A 12,482-nucleotide genomic window follows, 5' to 3' on the forward strand; every position below is an offset into this window, starting at 1 on the left:
AGAGGCGTTCTTCTACACCTTAATAAATGAAACTATTCACTTCTTGTCCAATTTCTGATTTTTCTGTTGGTTTCAATCTCAAAATGTGTTATACTCTTTCTCCTAAGGTTTATGTTTTTTGTCAGATTCACTCCCCAACACCCCCTTTATAGCTGTATTTTTAAGCATTTTGATGTCAAGCTTTGTTTTGATGAACGATCTTTTAAGAAAGTCATAAACATAAAAGCAATCTCTCCTAGTTATGGTATTAAAAAACCACTTATGTATATATGAAACAGTTTTTATAAATGTTAACATTTAATGTAATTAATTAATTTAATTTACCTTAATTATTTCAAAAAAAAAAAAAGTATAAAACTGAATATAATTGTGATTTTTACAATCTGTTTTTTTTTTAAACAATTTCTAAAACAATTTGTTTGCTCTCATATTTAAGCTATTTTTCTTATTAAATACACAAAACGAGGTTTATATTTTTGAAATTTTTAACCGAACTATTTGAAGCCAGATATACTATATATATTAAAAATGAAACAGCATTTCAAGTTTTTCCACGTATTTACTGTCATTTTCTTTTAAGGACCTGTTTAAAAACATTCAAATTTATGCCTAAGGTTAAACTGCTTAAACTTATTATAAATAATGCTTTCTTAATCATTATGTCAATTGTAAATAATAATTAAAAAGTCTGTGGCTATAAAACTAATAAAGTTCCACATAGTCGCTTGTATTGATTTGCAATGCAGAGTTAAGACTTATCAATAAGAAATCATTTAAGACGAACTTCCATTATAATTCTTAACTTAGAGTAAGAAAGTTTTGATCTCCTGAGATTAATATGCATCTTAATTCCTTCACATGTTGGAAAAACGTTGCTCCCTTAACACATTTTCAAAAGAAACACTGCACTACACACTTTTTTTGCACCTTTTTCACGTTAATACTCACTTTAGTCAGCACAGGGTGCTCACAAACAAATCCAAAGAGAGTGTCCTTAGCAAAGGCCGTCGCAGATGATAGTTGACCAAAAAAACTTGTTAGTTTGTTGTTGGTACTATTGGTTAGGTAGACAAAAATGCCACAAACGCTGCCTGGTAGTTGAAAATCAACTGAGCTCAAGCACATAGCCTAACTGACTTTTATAGCAATGGCAATCAAATGACATGCGCCGAAATTTTCATTCATACATATGTATGTGCAATGTTCAAAGTAACTGAGGATGGTGGAAAGGTGCCTTCTTCGTCCTGCCACTGCTGCTGCTTATTGTATTGTTGTAGTTTACAAACAAAAATGCCAACTCAACTCAAACCAGCGCAGCCCCTAGAAGTATGCAACATGCCAGGCCAGGCCAAGCCAACCAACCAGCCAACCAGGCAGTCAACTGCAGCGTCAGCACGTGCTTGCGTGTATATGGGTGTGTGTGTGCGTGTATGTGTGAGGCTCTCCCTCCCAGCCGCTTTAATTGCAGTGCTGTTTTATATCGTTGCTGCTGTTTCTGCTGTTGTTGTTGTTGTTGGCTTTTATGTTGTTTTGCTTGTATTTTATTTTATTTCCCAAACATGCTTTTTTTGCTCAATTTCTCTTGCGCTCTCACTCGCTCTCACACTCTCCAAGGCTCGCATGCGACCCGAAGTCGCACACGAGTCTTCATTTCGTGACTAACGAATTGTTTGCTGCCTGCCTGCCGGCCTTGCTTGCCTTACCAGCCTTGGCTGTCAGTCTCACTCGGTCTTTCCAGCTCGCTCGTTCGCCGTTTCGTGCGCTGCTGCGACGGCTGCGGCGGTGGCGGTGGCGGCGGCGTGGGCGCTCACCCAATCCACCCAACTACTGCATCTTATTTAGTTACATTACACAATGTTGTTGTTGTTGTATTTTGCATTGTTTTGTGCTGTGTTTTGTTTTGCTGCTGCTGCTCCCGCTCCTGCTCCGGCTGCTGCCACTACCACTGCGACCTGCAGCTACTGCTGCATTCCCCTGTCGCTGCTGCTGCTGTTGTTGTTGTTATTTTATGCCCCCCCTGCCAACGATTGGGTTGCGGCTCTCGTTTTATATACAACGGCAAGTCGTTATGATCGGCTACTTGGAATGCTCGTCGTTCGCTTGACGCGCCTTCGTTGTACATGAGTTGTGTACACGCGTGTGATTGTGTGCGTGCGTGTGTATGTGTGTTTGTATGTGTCGGTTGTATTGCTTGTGTTGTTGTGTTGTGCGTTATTGTTGTTATTGCCGCTATTGCTGTTGTGCTCTAAACCGCTCCCAACTGCATGCCAAGAAAGCCGTCGGTTGTCATTTGGCGGCACGACAGCAACCAAAACGGTTCGCCCAATCCTTGTTGTGTATTTCTTTATTGTGCCGAATGCTGTTGTTGTTGATCGCATCGCCAGCCTCCAATCCAATCGTACATTCGCGCTATAGGCCCTAAAAAAGTGCATTGCCGAGCGTTCCAAACGTGCAGCCAAAGTGATTAAATCAAACAAAAATTAAATAAATCAATGCAAAATATAAATAATATGCTAATCCATGTAGACTTTATTTTAAAACTGCATAGCAATATAAATAAATAGATTTTGAAAATAAAATTCTCCGTACTACATACATATTTACAAAAACAATAGAAACTAGAAATATTAAAACAAATAAATAAATAAGAAGCAGTATTTGAAAAATCGAAATCTGTAAAAATAAATAAGTACATAAACAATTTTTAAAGCAATTTTTAAAATATTTCAAAAATATATATATATTTAAAACATAATATTAATAGGAAACTATTTTAAAAATATCCATCAGTGTATTAAAACACATTTGAACAATTATAATTTGATTAAAAATACATAAATAAATATATAAAAAAATAAAAATAAATCATCTTTAAACTATTCTGATTTTCCCAAAAGAATTTAAAATTATCATAAAAATTAGCTTAACATATAAATAAACAAATTACAAATTTGTATACAAAATTAAAAACCAAATTCCGTTTAAAAAAAAGCACAAAAAAATTGTATTACCGGCTAAAAAAAATGATTAAATTATGCTCTTTAAAAAATCTTTAAAAAAAAAAACAAATTTTCAATCAAATAATTAAATAACAAATAATTAATAACAGAAAACAATATATTATTGAACAATTCTGATATTAAAAAAAAAAGAACACGAAGCATTACAAAGTAATCAAAATAAACTCTTTTAAAAAATAACTTCAAAACGCAGTTCGCAAAAAGTCCCACCACTTCCGTTTCCGCTCTGTCAACCGCAACGCTGTCAACGCGCCATGTTGACAAAAAAATTCATAGCCTAACACACAGGCTGATTTATAGTATATTGCACGCACACAGGCGCACACACACACGTCACTTCCGCCTGAAGTGTGTGTGGGTGTGTGACGAAGCACGCAATTCATAAACAATTAAGTGCCACTTGGACGCACGTCCTTGACTCCTGGCCATGTAGAGGAGTGGACGAACGTTTTACGCCAACCAAATTATTGTGATTGAGTTAACTTATTGGACTTGGAGAGTGTATGAGCAACTTTTACAATCAAATTGTTTGAGTTCGTGCAGCCGACTGATTGACTTTAGTTGCATATTGCGAAGAAGACTGTCTTAGTGTTTAGTTTAGTGACAGCAACTAAGTTGTGTCCTTAATCCACCACATAATTGACTTGATTCGAATGAAACTGTGATAAGTTACGGAGCACTGAGTGTCAAGTATATTGCAGTTTCAAAAAATTTAAAAAGGTGAGAAATAATTATATCTAAAATATTTGTGCTATAAATACTATGTACATATATTCGATTTTCTACAGTTTGATAAATATTTGTGCTTTTTTTTTTAGAAAGATTCACACACGGTACATTTTTATATAATTAAGCATTAATTAGTTAATATTAATTTTTCTACTGTCAACTTTGCAAAAGAATTTCTTAAGTATTTCTTTTTCTGATAAGTACAGAAAGAATTTCCAGAATTTCTAAGTCAAAAATATGAATTTAAGTTTACATTTCAAAATGTTCGGAAATTTAAAATAATTTCCAGTTTGTATTATCCAATTTTACAATTGTGTGTATATTTTTTAAAACTTCCAATTCACTTTTGTCTATTTCTAATACCTATGCAAGTTTTTCATCTTTTTTGACTTTAATAACAAAATTTAAATGTAGTTAACTATTGAATTGGGATTCTCATTCTAAATTAAAGAATTTCGAATATATATTTCATCTATTTTCTACATTTATACTAATTTATACGACTTTTATCAAATATAGCTTTTTATAACTTACCGGAAACGGCTATAAAATATGGTCTTCGATAAAGTACTACTATTATTGTTTAGGCAAATATTGTGTATTTAAATAATTTTAAATAAACGTATTCTTCTTCTTTTTTTGTAACCGAAATGCTCCCAATTTGTTAAAAGCATTTGGAGAGCCTTTCAATTAAATTTCATTAATAGCTTAAAATGATATAGAAGTAAGGTAAAAATATTATTCCAAATTCGATCTGAGAAACTATCATAATCACGACTACAGAGATTTCTAATTTGTTTTATATGCTTGGAATTTTCCAAGCAAATTCTTCAAGCATATTATAAATCATTACAATAGGAATCTCCCATATATATTATATCTGCGATCTAAGAAATATTTAGTTTTTGAAACAATATGCAACATTCTTTCTAACCCCAAAAACTGTGCTTTACTTTTCTCTAAATGGGTTTGCTTTTCTTGTTGTTATTGAATTAAAAGTTAAAGTCTAATGAATTCAATAAAAGGTAAATAAGATTAAAAGTTGCTTTAAAACGCCACTCTACCAATTGAGTGGTGCCTTGAATGTAAGAGAGACATGACTTCACTTGCCTGTCAGCCTGGCTTCTAATTAACGTAAACAATTTTCAAGTAGAAATAATAATAATAACAATAAATATGGCAAATCCTCTTATGCGCGACGCGCATCTGGCAATTGAAAAGTTTCCCATTTTCATTTTTCTTATTCTTAATTAAATCCAAGAAGCAAGAAGCAGCAGCCACTTGCATAAACTTTTATCACAACCTAGTGGTTGGAGGGGATCCCCCACAAATCGCCAATCCCCGGGTACGCATCGCATTTGTCAATGTGGCAAAAAAGTGAGAAATTTTTCATTTTTCATTATCGAGCATTATGACAGCTTTTCATGCAGAAAATGACGCGCAGTCAGGCGGCACGACACTGTTGTTGCTGTTGCTGTTCCTGTTTTATTTGTTTGGAGTGGAGTTCGAGTTGGGGATGGGGCTTGGGGCTTGGGGGGTGGAAGGACAAATTTCCTGAATTGTTGTTTTGATTATCAGCTACAGTTAAATAATAAATATGCATTGAACGTTTATCTATCTATCCTCGGCAAGACTGTAGACTTCAGTTAAGTGTCTCGCAGGCTGCCAGGCTGGCGTGGAGGCGGAGAGGCGGGCGGTCTGGCTGGCAAAAGTAGACTTAAAAGTAATTTTACGTCTGACTAAACATTAATGTGCTCAATATTTTATTGTTTGTTTATTTTGTGTGTCCCACAAAAGCAGCAAAACGAAAACCTACAGTCGACTATGCTGGCATACAGATCCGTTGGGGAAAACTTTCTCGGGGGGGACAACTTTTTTACTGTTTCGTGGACCAAAAATATATACGGCTGGGCTCAACCGGGATTTGAACCCGGGACCTCTCGCACCCAAAGCGAGAATCATACCCCTAGACCATTGAGCCGCTTAACTGCAGTTTTGAAGTTTAAAAAACTCGTTCGAAATAATTAAACGCTTGCATATGTTAAGCTGGCCCTAAAGACGAGGCCCACAAATTTCAGCTTACCTTTCACTTTTGGCTTTCTTGTGGGCATTATTTCGGTGACAATTTAAAAAAAAATTGTAGCTGGGGATGTAGCTCAGATGGTAGAGCGCTCGCTTAGCATGTGAGAGGTACGGGGATCGATACCCCGCATCTCCAAAACTCCACTTTTTTACATACTTTTGATTATAAAACTGCATCTTTTGTAGTCCCCAATTCAAATTGTGCCAACTCTTAAGTTGATTGTAATAGTTTTGTTTACAAAAGTGCATTTATTAACTCTAAAGACAATGGAAATCTGATGTGAAATACATATTTTTTATCCTGTACCAAAAGGGTGAAACCCTAGTATCTATGTAGATTTGAAAAATTGTCAATAAAGCAGACTAATTAGCCCACTTTTGTTGCACTCCAATAATTCAAATTGGTTATCAACATTCTAAATATCTACAAGTTATAATAATATCTCGTGCTAGCTGGAAGAAAGTTAATTCAAGTCGGATCTCGATAATATCATTCTAAATATCTACAAGTTATAATAATAATAGTATCTAGTGGTAGCTAGAAGAAAGTTAATTCAACTCTTAGATCTTCATATCGGATCTCGATTATACCAAGTTACTATCTGTACAAATGAATCATTTCATCAAATCATTTCGACAATGAAAATAAAATATTTCCAAAATCAAAGTCAATGGAAAAAGTTGAAAATGTTTGAAAAAGATTTTAAATTTTCTGTTTTCTTCTCTGTTGTAGCTGTTCCACTAAGAATCGAAACAAAATCGAATGCAGTTAGGAGTTACTGTACTATAAACGTTTAAATGATTTGTATGCAATATTACTTAACCAAAATAACAAGGCAAATAATCAAGTGATATTAATATTAGCGAACTTTTTCTGTACTAAAGCCATTAGAAGCCATAATTGTGGGTGTTGATATTATTATCAATCGTTTCTTCTTTCGTTAACTTCTTCAAATAATCTTCAAATAAACCACTAAAAATTGTCTAATCGAGATTATCTTGCTAGTAAAATCTCTTTGTGAATGCTGTGTTGGAAACAAAATAAACAATGACATTTATTTAATTAATAAACCAATTCAATATAAAAGAGGCAGAAGGTTAAAGTTGCAGGAATGCTCAAAGAATTAGTTTAAGTGGCAGGCGAAGTAAAAATAATTGTTGGTTAATCAGAAAAAGATAAAAAAGATAAGATAGTTTGTAGAAACGCAGCTTCTAGACTAACAAAAATTTCTTTGAAAATAAGCTGAGTGAGAGTGCAATCAATACAATAGCTCTCGATAGTACCAGAAAATACCTATATCTGAAGAAATTAGTCAAAAACATCAACCAACGTTTGATGTTCCTTGGATTGATTTCAATTCTTTGCAAAGACAAAACTGCAGACGTCGGCAAGCTGTTGATGAATATTCCAAATGGCAAAATGCTTGGCACAATTGCATAGCTCCCCCTTAACCCCCTGGTGGACCCCATCCACTTGCCCAATCAGTAGGCAGCCCCCATGTCGACAATCAAGACGCGTAATTTGATTTGCACCCCCATCGTTGGAACACATTGTCGCACATAAATCAGGACAATATGCCGATGTTTGTTTACTCGCTTGCATTTTCCCGTTTATACATATATATATATATACATATATACACAAGTTTGCCAGCAATTAAACAGGCAGAGTCAGAGCCAGTGCCAGTGCCAGAGAACATTGGATCCACAGTCGTCCCAGTGGTGCGACCGACAAACTGGGCCTGGGATGGTGGTCTTGGGGATGACGATGACGACGACAAAGACAGCCGCAGGCTCACAAAACACACACACACTCATACACACAGAGGCACAGAGGACATTAAGGGGGGGAGTAGTTGCCTGTAAATGATACATGATGTGCTATTTATGAGGAAACGCAGCTTTTGTTTTAATTTTTGTGCAGCTGGTGGTAGGGTTTCGGTTTCCGGGCTAAGCTAGTTAAGCCATTGCCGTGATGTTCTGTTGCCAACTTTGTCAACTCGAAACAAAACAGCAAAACAACAACACGACAATTTATGTGTTTGTCTATTTTTTAATTGTTTTAAGTGTTTTGTTATGGTTTTGTCAAATAACAAAAAATATAGTTAGTTGTACTGGTATTGGAGATGCGGGGCATCGATCCCCGTACCTCTCACATGCTAAGCGAGCGCTCTACCATCTGAGCTACATCCCCATGTTGGTTTTGGCCATATAGCTGATATATATATATTTGTTGACCACTATTTATGGCTTTGTCTGTTTTGACCAAGTTTTACGGTTTTATAGTGACCCAACGCATGGCCCCCAATTGAAATGCAAGTCAGCTCGCAAGCAGCCCGTGAAAGGTGATTTTTCACGTTTGCGCCGAACTGGTTTTTGGCCAACAATGCGTTCAACTGATTGTTGGTGGTCTATTTAAAATAATTTGCTTTCTTTGAGTTATTCAAGAGAGTGAACAATTTTGATTAAGCGTATGCCTATCTTATCTCCAAATAATATGTTCTGTCTCTATGGAAACTATTAAATAACTGCGAAAATGTTGTTTTAATTTGTATAATTAAGCTAAATATATGTGCTTGTGTTTTAAATGCTCGTTCCTGCTTCGAAGCCCCCAGGCTAGAGCTGTTTTGTAGATCGGTATTTTAGAAACTGCATTGAAGAAACTGCATTGAAGAAACTGTATTAAAGATTTGAAAGCTCATAATGACAACTTTTAACAATCTTTTTTTTAAAAAAATTTTGCTAAACACTTTTGAAAATAACAAATGAATCGAAATCAATCTAAGTGTTCTTGATGTAACTAACATTTTCCCCCAGGCTAGAACTGTTTTGTAGAAACTGTGTGGAAGAAACTGTATTAAAGATTTGAAAGCTCATAATGACAACTTTAAACAATGATTTAAAAAAAAAATTAATGCTAAACACTCTTTAAAATAACCAATGAATCGAAATCAATCTAAGTATTATTGATGTAACTTACATTTCCCCCCTAGGCTATATCTGTTTTGTAGACCGGTATTTTGGAAACTGTGTTGAAGAAACTGTATTAAAGAAACTGTATTGAAGAAACTGTATTAAAGATTTGAAAGCTCATAATGACAACTTTTAACAATGATGTAAAAAAAAAATTAATGCTAAACACTTTTGAAAATAACAAATGAATCGAAATCAATCTAAGTGTTCTTGATGTAACTTACTCTTCCCCCCAGGTTAGAACTGTTTTGTAGAAACTGTGTGGAAGAAACTGTAATAAAGATTTGAAAGCTCATAATGACAACTTTAAACAATGATTTAAAAAAAAAAATTAATGCTAAACCCTCTTTAAAATAACCAATGAATCGAAATCAATCTAAGTATTATTGATGTAACTTACATTTCCCCCCTAGGCTATATCTGTTTTGTAGACCGGTATTTTGGAAACTGTGTTGAAGAAACTGTATTAAAGATTTGAAAACTCATAGAGACAACTTTTAACAATGTTTTTTTAAAGATAAATGTATGCTAAAAACTCCTTAAAATAACCAATGAATCGGAATCAATAAACAATCATTAAACAATCAGCAGCTGCCATGAAAAATTGGGAAAAAAGAATCGCTAGCATAAAGCTCTTTAAATAATACCTAAACTATTCATTTAATTTTAAAATATAGGCAGCCTAATACACTCTCCTTCTTAAAATACAAACCACAAATCAGCATCAATCGCCAAAAGCATAGCACAAAAGCCAGCAGCAATTATCGTCATGTATTCGTACAGACCTTTCCGAGCATGGCCAATATACCTAATATCACTTGACTGAAGCAACTTTATATATGTTTTTCGCTTTAATTAAAACCAAACAAAACAACAAAACAAAACACACTTGTCAACGCGCCACTGAAGCCACTGCCACAGTCGACATCGCCAAAAGTTGAAAATTACCTCAAGCTGTTGCAAATCAAGAGTTCCAGCCCCACAGACAGAGTGTGGAACCCTTTAAGTATACAACCCCTCCCCTCCCCTCCCCTGCCGCCTGGTTGGTTGCTTATCAGAAACATTGTGAAAACATGGGAAAATGTTGTCTGCTTAAAAACACATTACAACGTGTAAGGAGAGCAACAATTAGTTTGTCTCATATACGACAAAGGACCCTTCCCCCCCACACACACACACACACAGACTACTTGGCAGCTGGCAAGAGTTAAATGTTTTCATATTTATGAGCATCGTAAAACTCAATGATATACAAAATTAATGACAAAAGCGTACGAGTTGCACTTTTCTTTGCTTACTTTCTCTCTGTGTGTGTGCGTGTGTGTGTGTGTGTGTGTGTGGCACCCACGCGAATCGTAAAAGAAATGTTACCTCAAAAGTTTTGTCAGCATTTACCTGAGGAGGAGGAGCAGGTATTTGGCAGAAGCTGAGTTGTGTTTGGGAGTGTCTTGTAATTTTAATTTCAAGACACAGTCGTCTGCGACTTTTTAGTAGAGCTGCCTTAAAAGTAAGTTTAAAAACTGTCCATGTCCTTCCCCCCACCACTTTTCTGGCGTGTCACGTACTTTACTGCCTGTTGAGACATTTTCCTTCTTTCTTTTTTTTTTAATTGACTTCCCTTTGCTGTGTGACATTTTTTTTTTCTACTGCTCTACTCTACTCTGCTTCATTAGTTGGGACTTTGGACTTGATTTGAGCAATAGGTGCTATGGAATATATTTCCTTTCTTTCTCATTAGTCGACTTGTCACATACGAGCCTCTGCTCTCTGACTTTTTGAGACCCATTTCCGTCGTGTCAGCCTCGCTGGCAAGTGGCATCCTTTTTCGCTCATCACTGCATAAATTTTCTCAAGTTTTTTCTTTCCGTTGCGCGCTATGCATATTAATGTTTACGAAATATGACAGAGTATTGTGTGAGAGGTGCGTTTATTGAGTATTTGACCAAAAATAAAGCAACAACAACATTTTTTTATGACTAGTTCTAGCTATATTTCTTTACGAGTTTAGTGTAGATTTCAGAGTTTGAAACCACTTTTAAATAGCTCCATATAGTATTTCATTTAAAATGTCTTCCAAAGCTTAGAACAATAATTAAATTCACAAATACGACCACCTTTGATACAGCTTATAGACATTTCAGCCCTAAAAGTGGTAAATTGTTTTAAATTAATTTTTAAAATAAACCATTTTATTATAACTATCGAAAAAATTGACATTTTGGTGGCCAGTTTTCACATATAAGGCGAATAATTTCTTATCGCATATTAGGATATTTTTGTTACCAAAATAAAATTTAGTTTGTAATTTTTCAAAGACCCTTTTTGAATTGATTTGTTTTTCTAGTATTTAATGACATTTCTAACTATACTCGTATATGTAACATAACTAATTGTTAATAAATTAATTTTAGAAATATTTTATTATAGTCTATCAATGTTTTAATTAATTGTGGCGTTTTTCAACACTTTTTCTGTTCTCCAATTCTGTTAGAATGTTGGCAATCCCCAGCTTCACACTGTCTGTTGATAAAAGAGTTCACAGGAAAACCTTCCTGTCTATTCATTCTGGTTGGAATAACACTCGAGCTGCTTTGCCAAGCTTTAACCAAGATTTAGATTTCACAAAAATAATACATATCCTATTTACTGTTATTTATAATAATTTAGAGGCAAGTTTTCTATTTTACAGACCTTGACGATTTTTTCTTTTTTTTGCTAAGAAATAGTCGGGTTTGAACATTGTAAATGGTCGTTTGTGTTTCGTCCAATAGTTTGAAAAAACATTATATTTTACATATCGAATACAAATTCCTTTGATCAAGTAATTTATTGTGAAGGAACTTAAAAATATGCTAATTATTAAAAGAAAACAAATTCTTCAAAAAATGGCATATATTGTGATAGAATTTTTTCTTTTTTATATAAATTTTATTTTAATTTTTTAAAGCCCATAACAAAATGAAAACTTTTTCTACTAATAAGTATGATTAAGGAAGTAAATAAACAAACCGTACTACTCAATATTTCAAGTCGATTCTTTATTTGTTCACACCAAAGCTATTGTGGCCCGCGAAAAATCTGCGCGAACCTCCAAGTCGTGCAACATTTTTAATTTTTAATTAGTTTAAGTTACAAATTGCATTACAAAAGGGCAACAGCTTCAGGATTTGTGGCTGTATATTTTAGCATTTCTTAACAAGATTTACGCTCTGGGACTGAAACAAAAGCGGAAAAAATCCAAGACGCCAAAGGAATTCGCACCTTTGCATTCACAAATAGAATGAATTCAAATGCGGGGGATTGAGTTTTTTTTTTTTGGTTTGGTTCTGTTGTGCTTGTGGTTATAAATTTTAAATCTGTTAAATTAATGCCACAGCTTGCTTACGTGCGACTCAAAGTTAAGAAAACTTGGCAGGCTGTCGACTGACTTTATGGCTAAAAGCTGAGCAAAGCACGTTGCCTGATTACATTAATTATTCCTTTATTGTTCGTAGAAGTTCTGCATTTTTTTTTCCACTTTTCCGTTCTATGTAGTTATGTTTTCGTAATGAGCATGACTTGCTTCTAATTGTAACTGTAAATGGTGGGAGTGGGGAGGGCGTCCTGAATATCTGCATCTTCCACTAACTATATGTATTTTCTACTTGCAGGAATTCAGGCTATGTGCCTAAAAATGTA

General features: G+C 34.6%; 1 protein-coding gene and 3 non-coding genes across 4 annotated transcripts in view; 2 read left to right on the forward strand and 2 right to left on the reverse strand.

Moving 5' to 3' along the window:
* LOC115623531 (histone-lysine N-methyltransferase, H3 lysine-79 specific) overlaps positions 1 to 12,482 on the forward strand; it is a 29,326-nt gene that overhangs the window by 7,389 nt on the left and 9,455 nt on the right. Inside the window, exon 3 of the mRNA XM_030517913.1 lies at positions 12,455 to 12,479. Coding sequence (XP_030373773.1) covers positions 12,455 to 12,479 — 25 coding nt within the window. The remainder of the gene's footprint in view (positions 1 to 12,454; positions 12,480 to 12,482) is intronic.
* Trnap-ugg lies at positions 5,659 to 5,730 on the reverse strand. The gene has a single exon. It is a non-coding gene; the product is annotated as a tRNA-Pro (tRNA).
* Positions 5,895 to 5,967, forward strand: Trnaa-agc. The gene has a single exon. It is a non-coding gene; the product is annotated as a tRNA-Ala (tRNA).
* Trnaa-agc lies at positions 7,953 to 8,025 on the reverse strand. The gene has a single exon. It is a non-coding gene; the product is annotated as a tRNA-Ala (tRNA).

This window comes from Scaptodrosophila lebanonensis, unplaced genomic scaffold (genome assembly GCF_003285725.1).
Source record: "Scaptodrosophila lebanonensis strain 11010-0011.00,11010-0021.00 unplaced genomic scaffold, SlebRS2 tig00000053-arrow-pilon, whole genome shotgun sequence".
NCBI classification, from domain to species: Eukaryota; Metazoa; Arthropoda; class Insecta; order Diptera; family Drosophilidae; genus Scaptodrosophila; species Scaptodrosophila lebanonensis.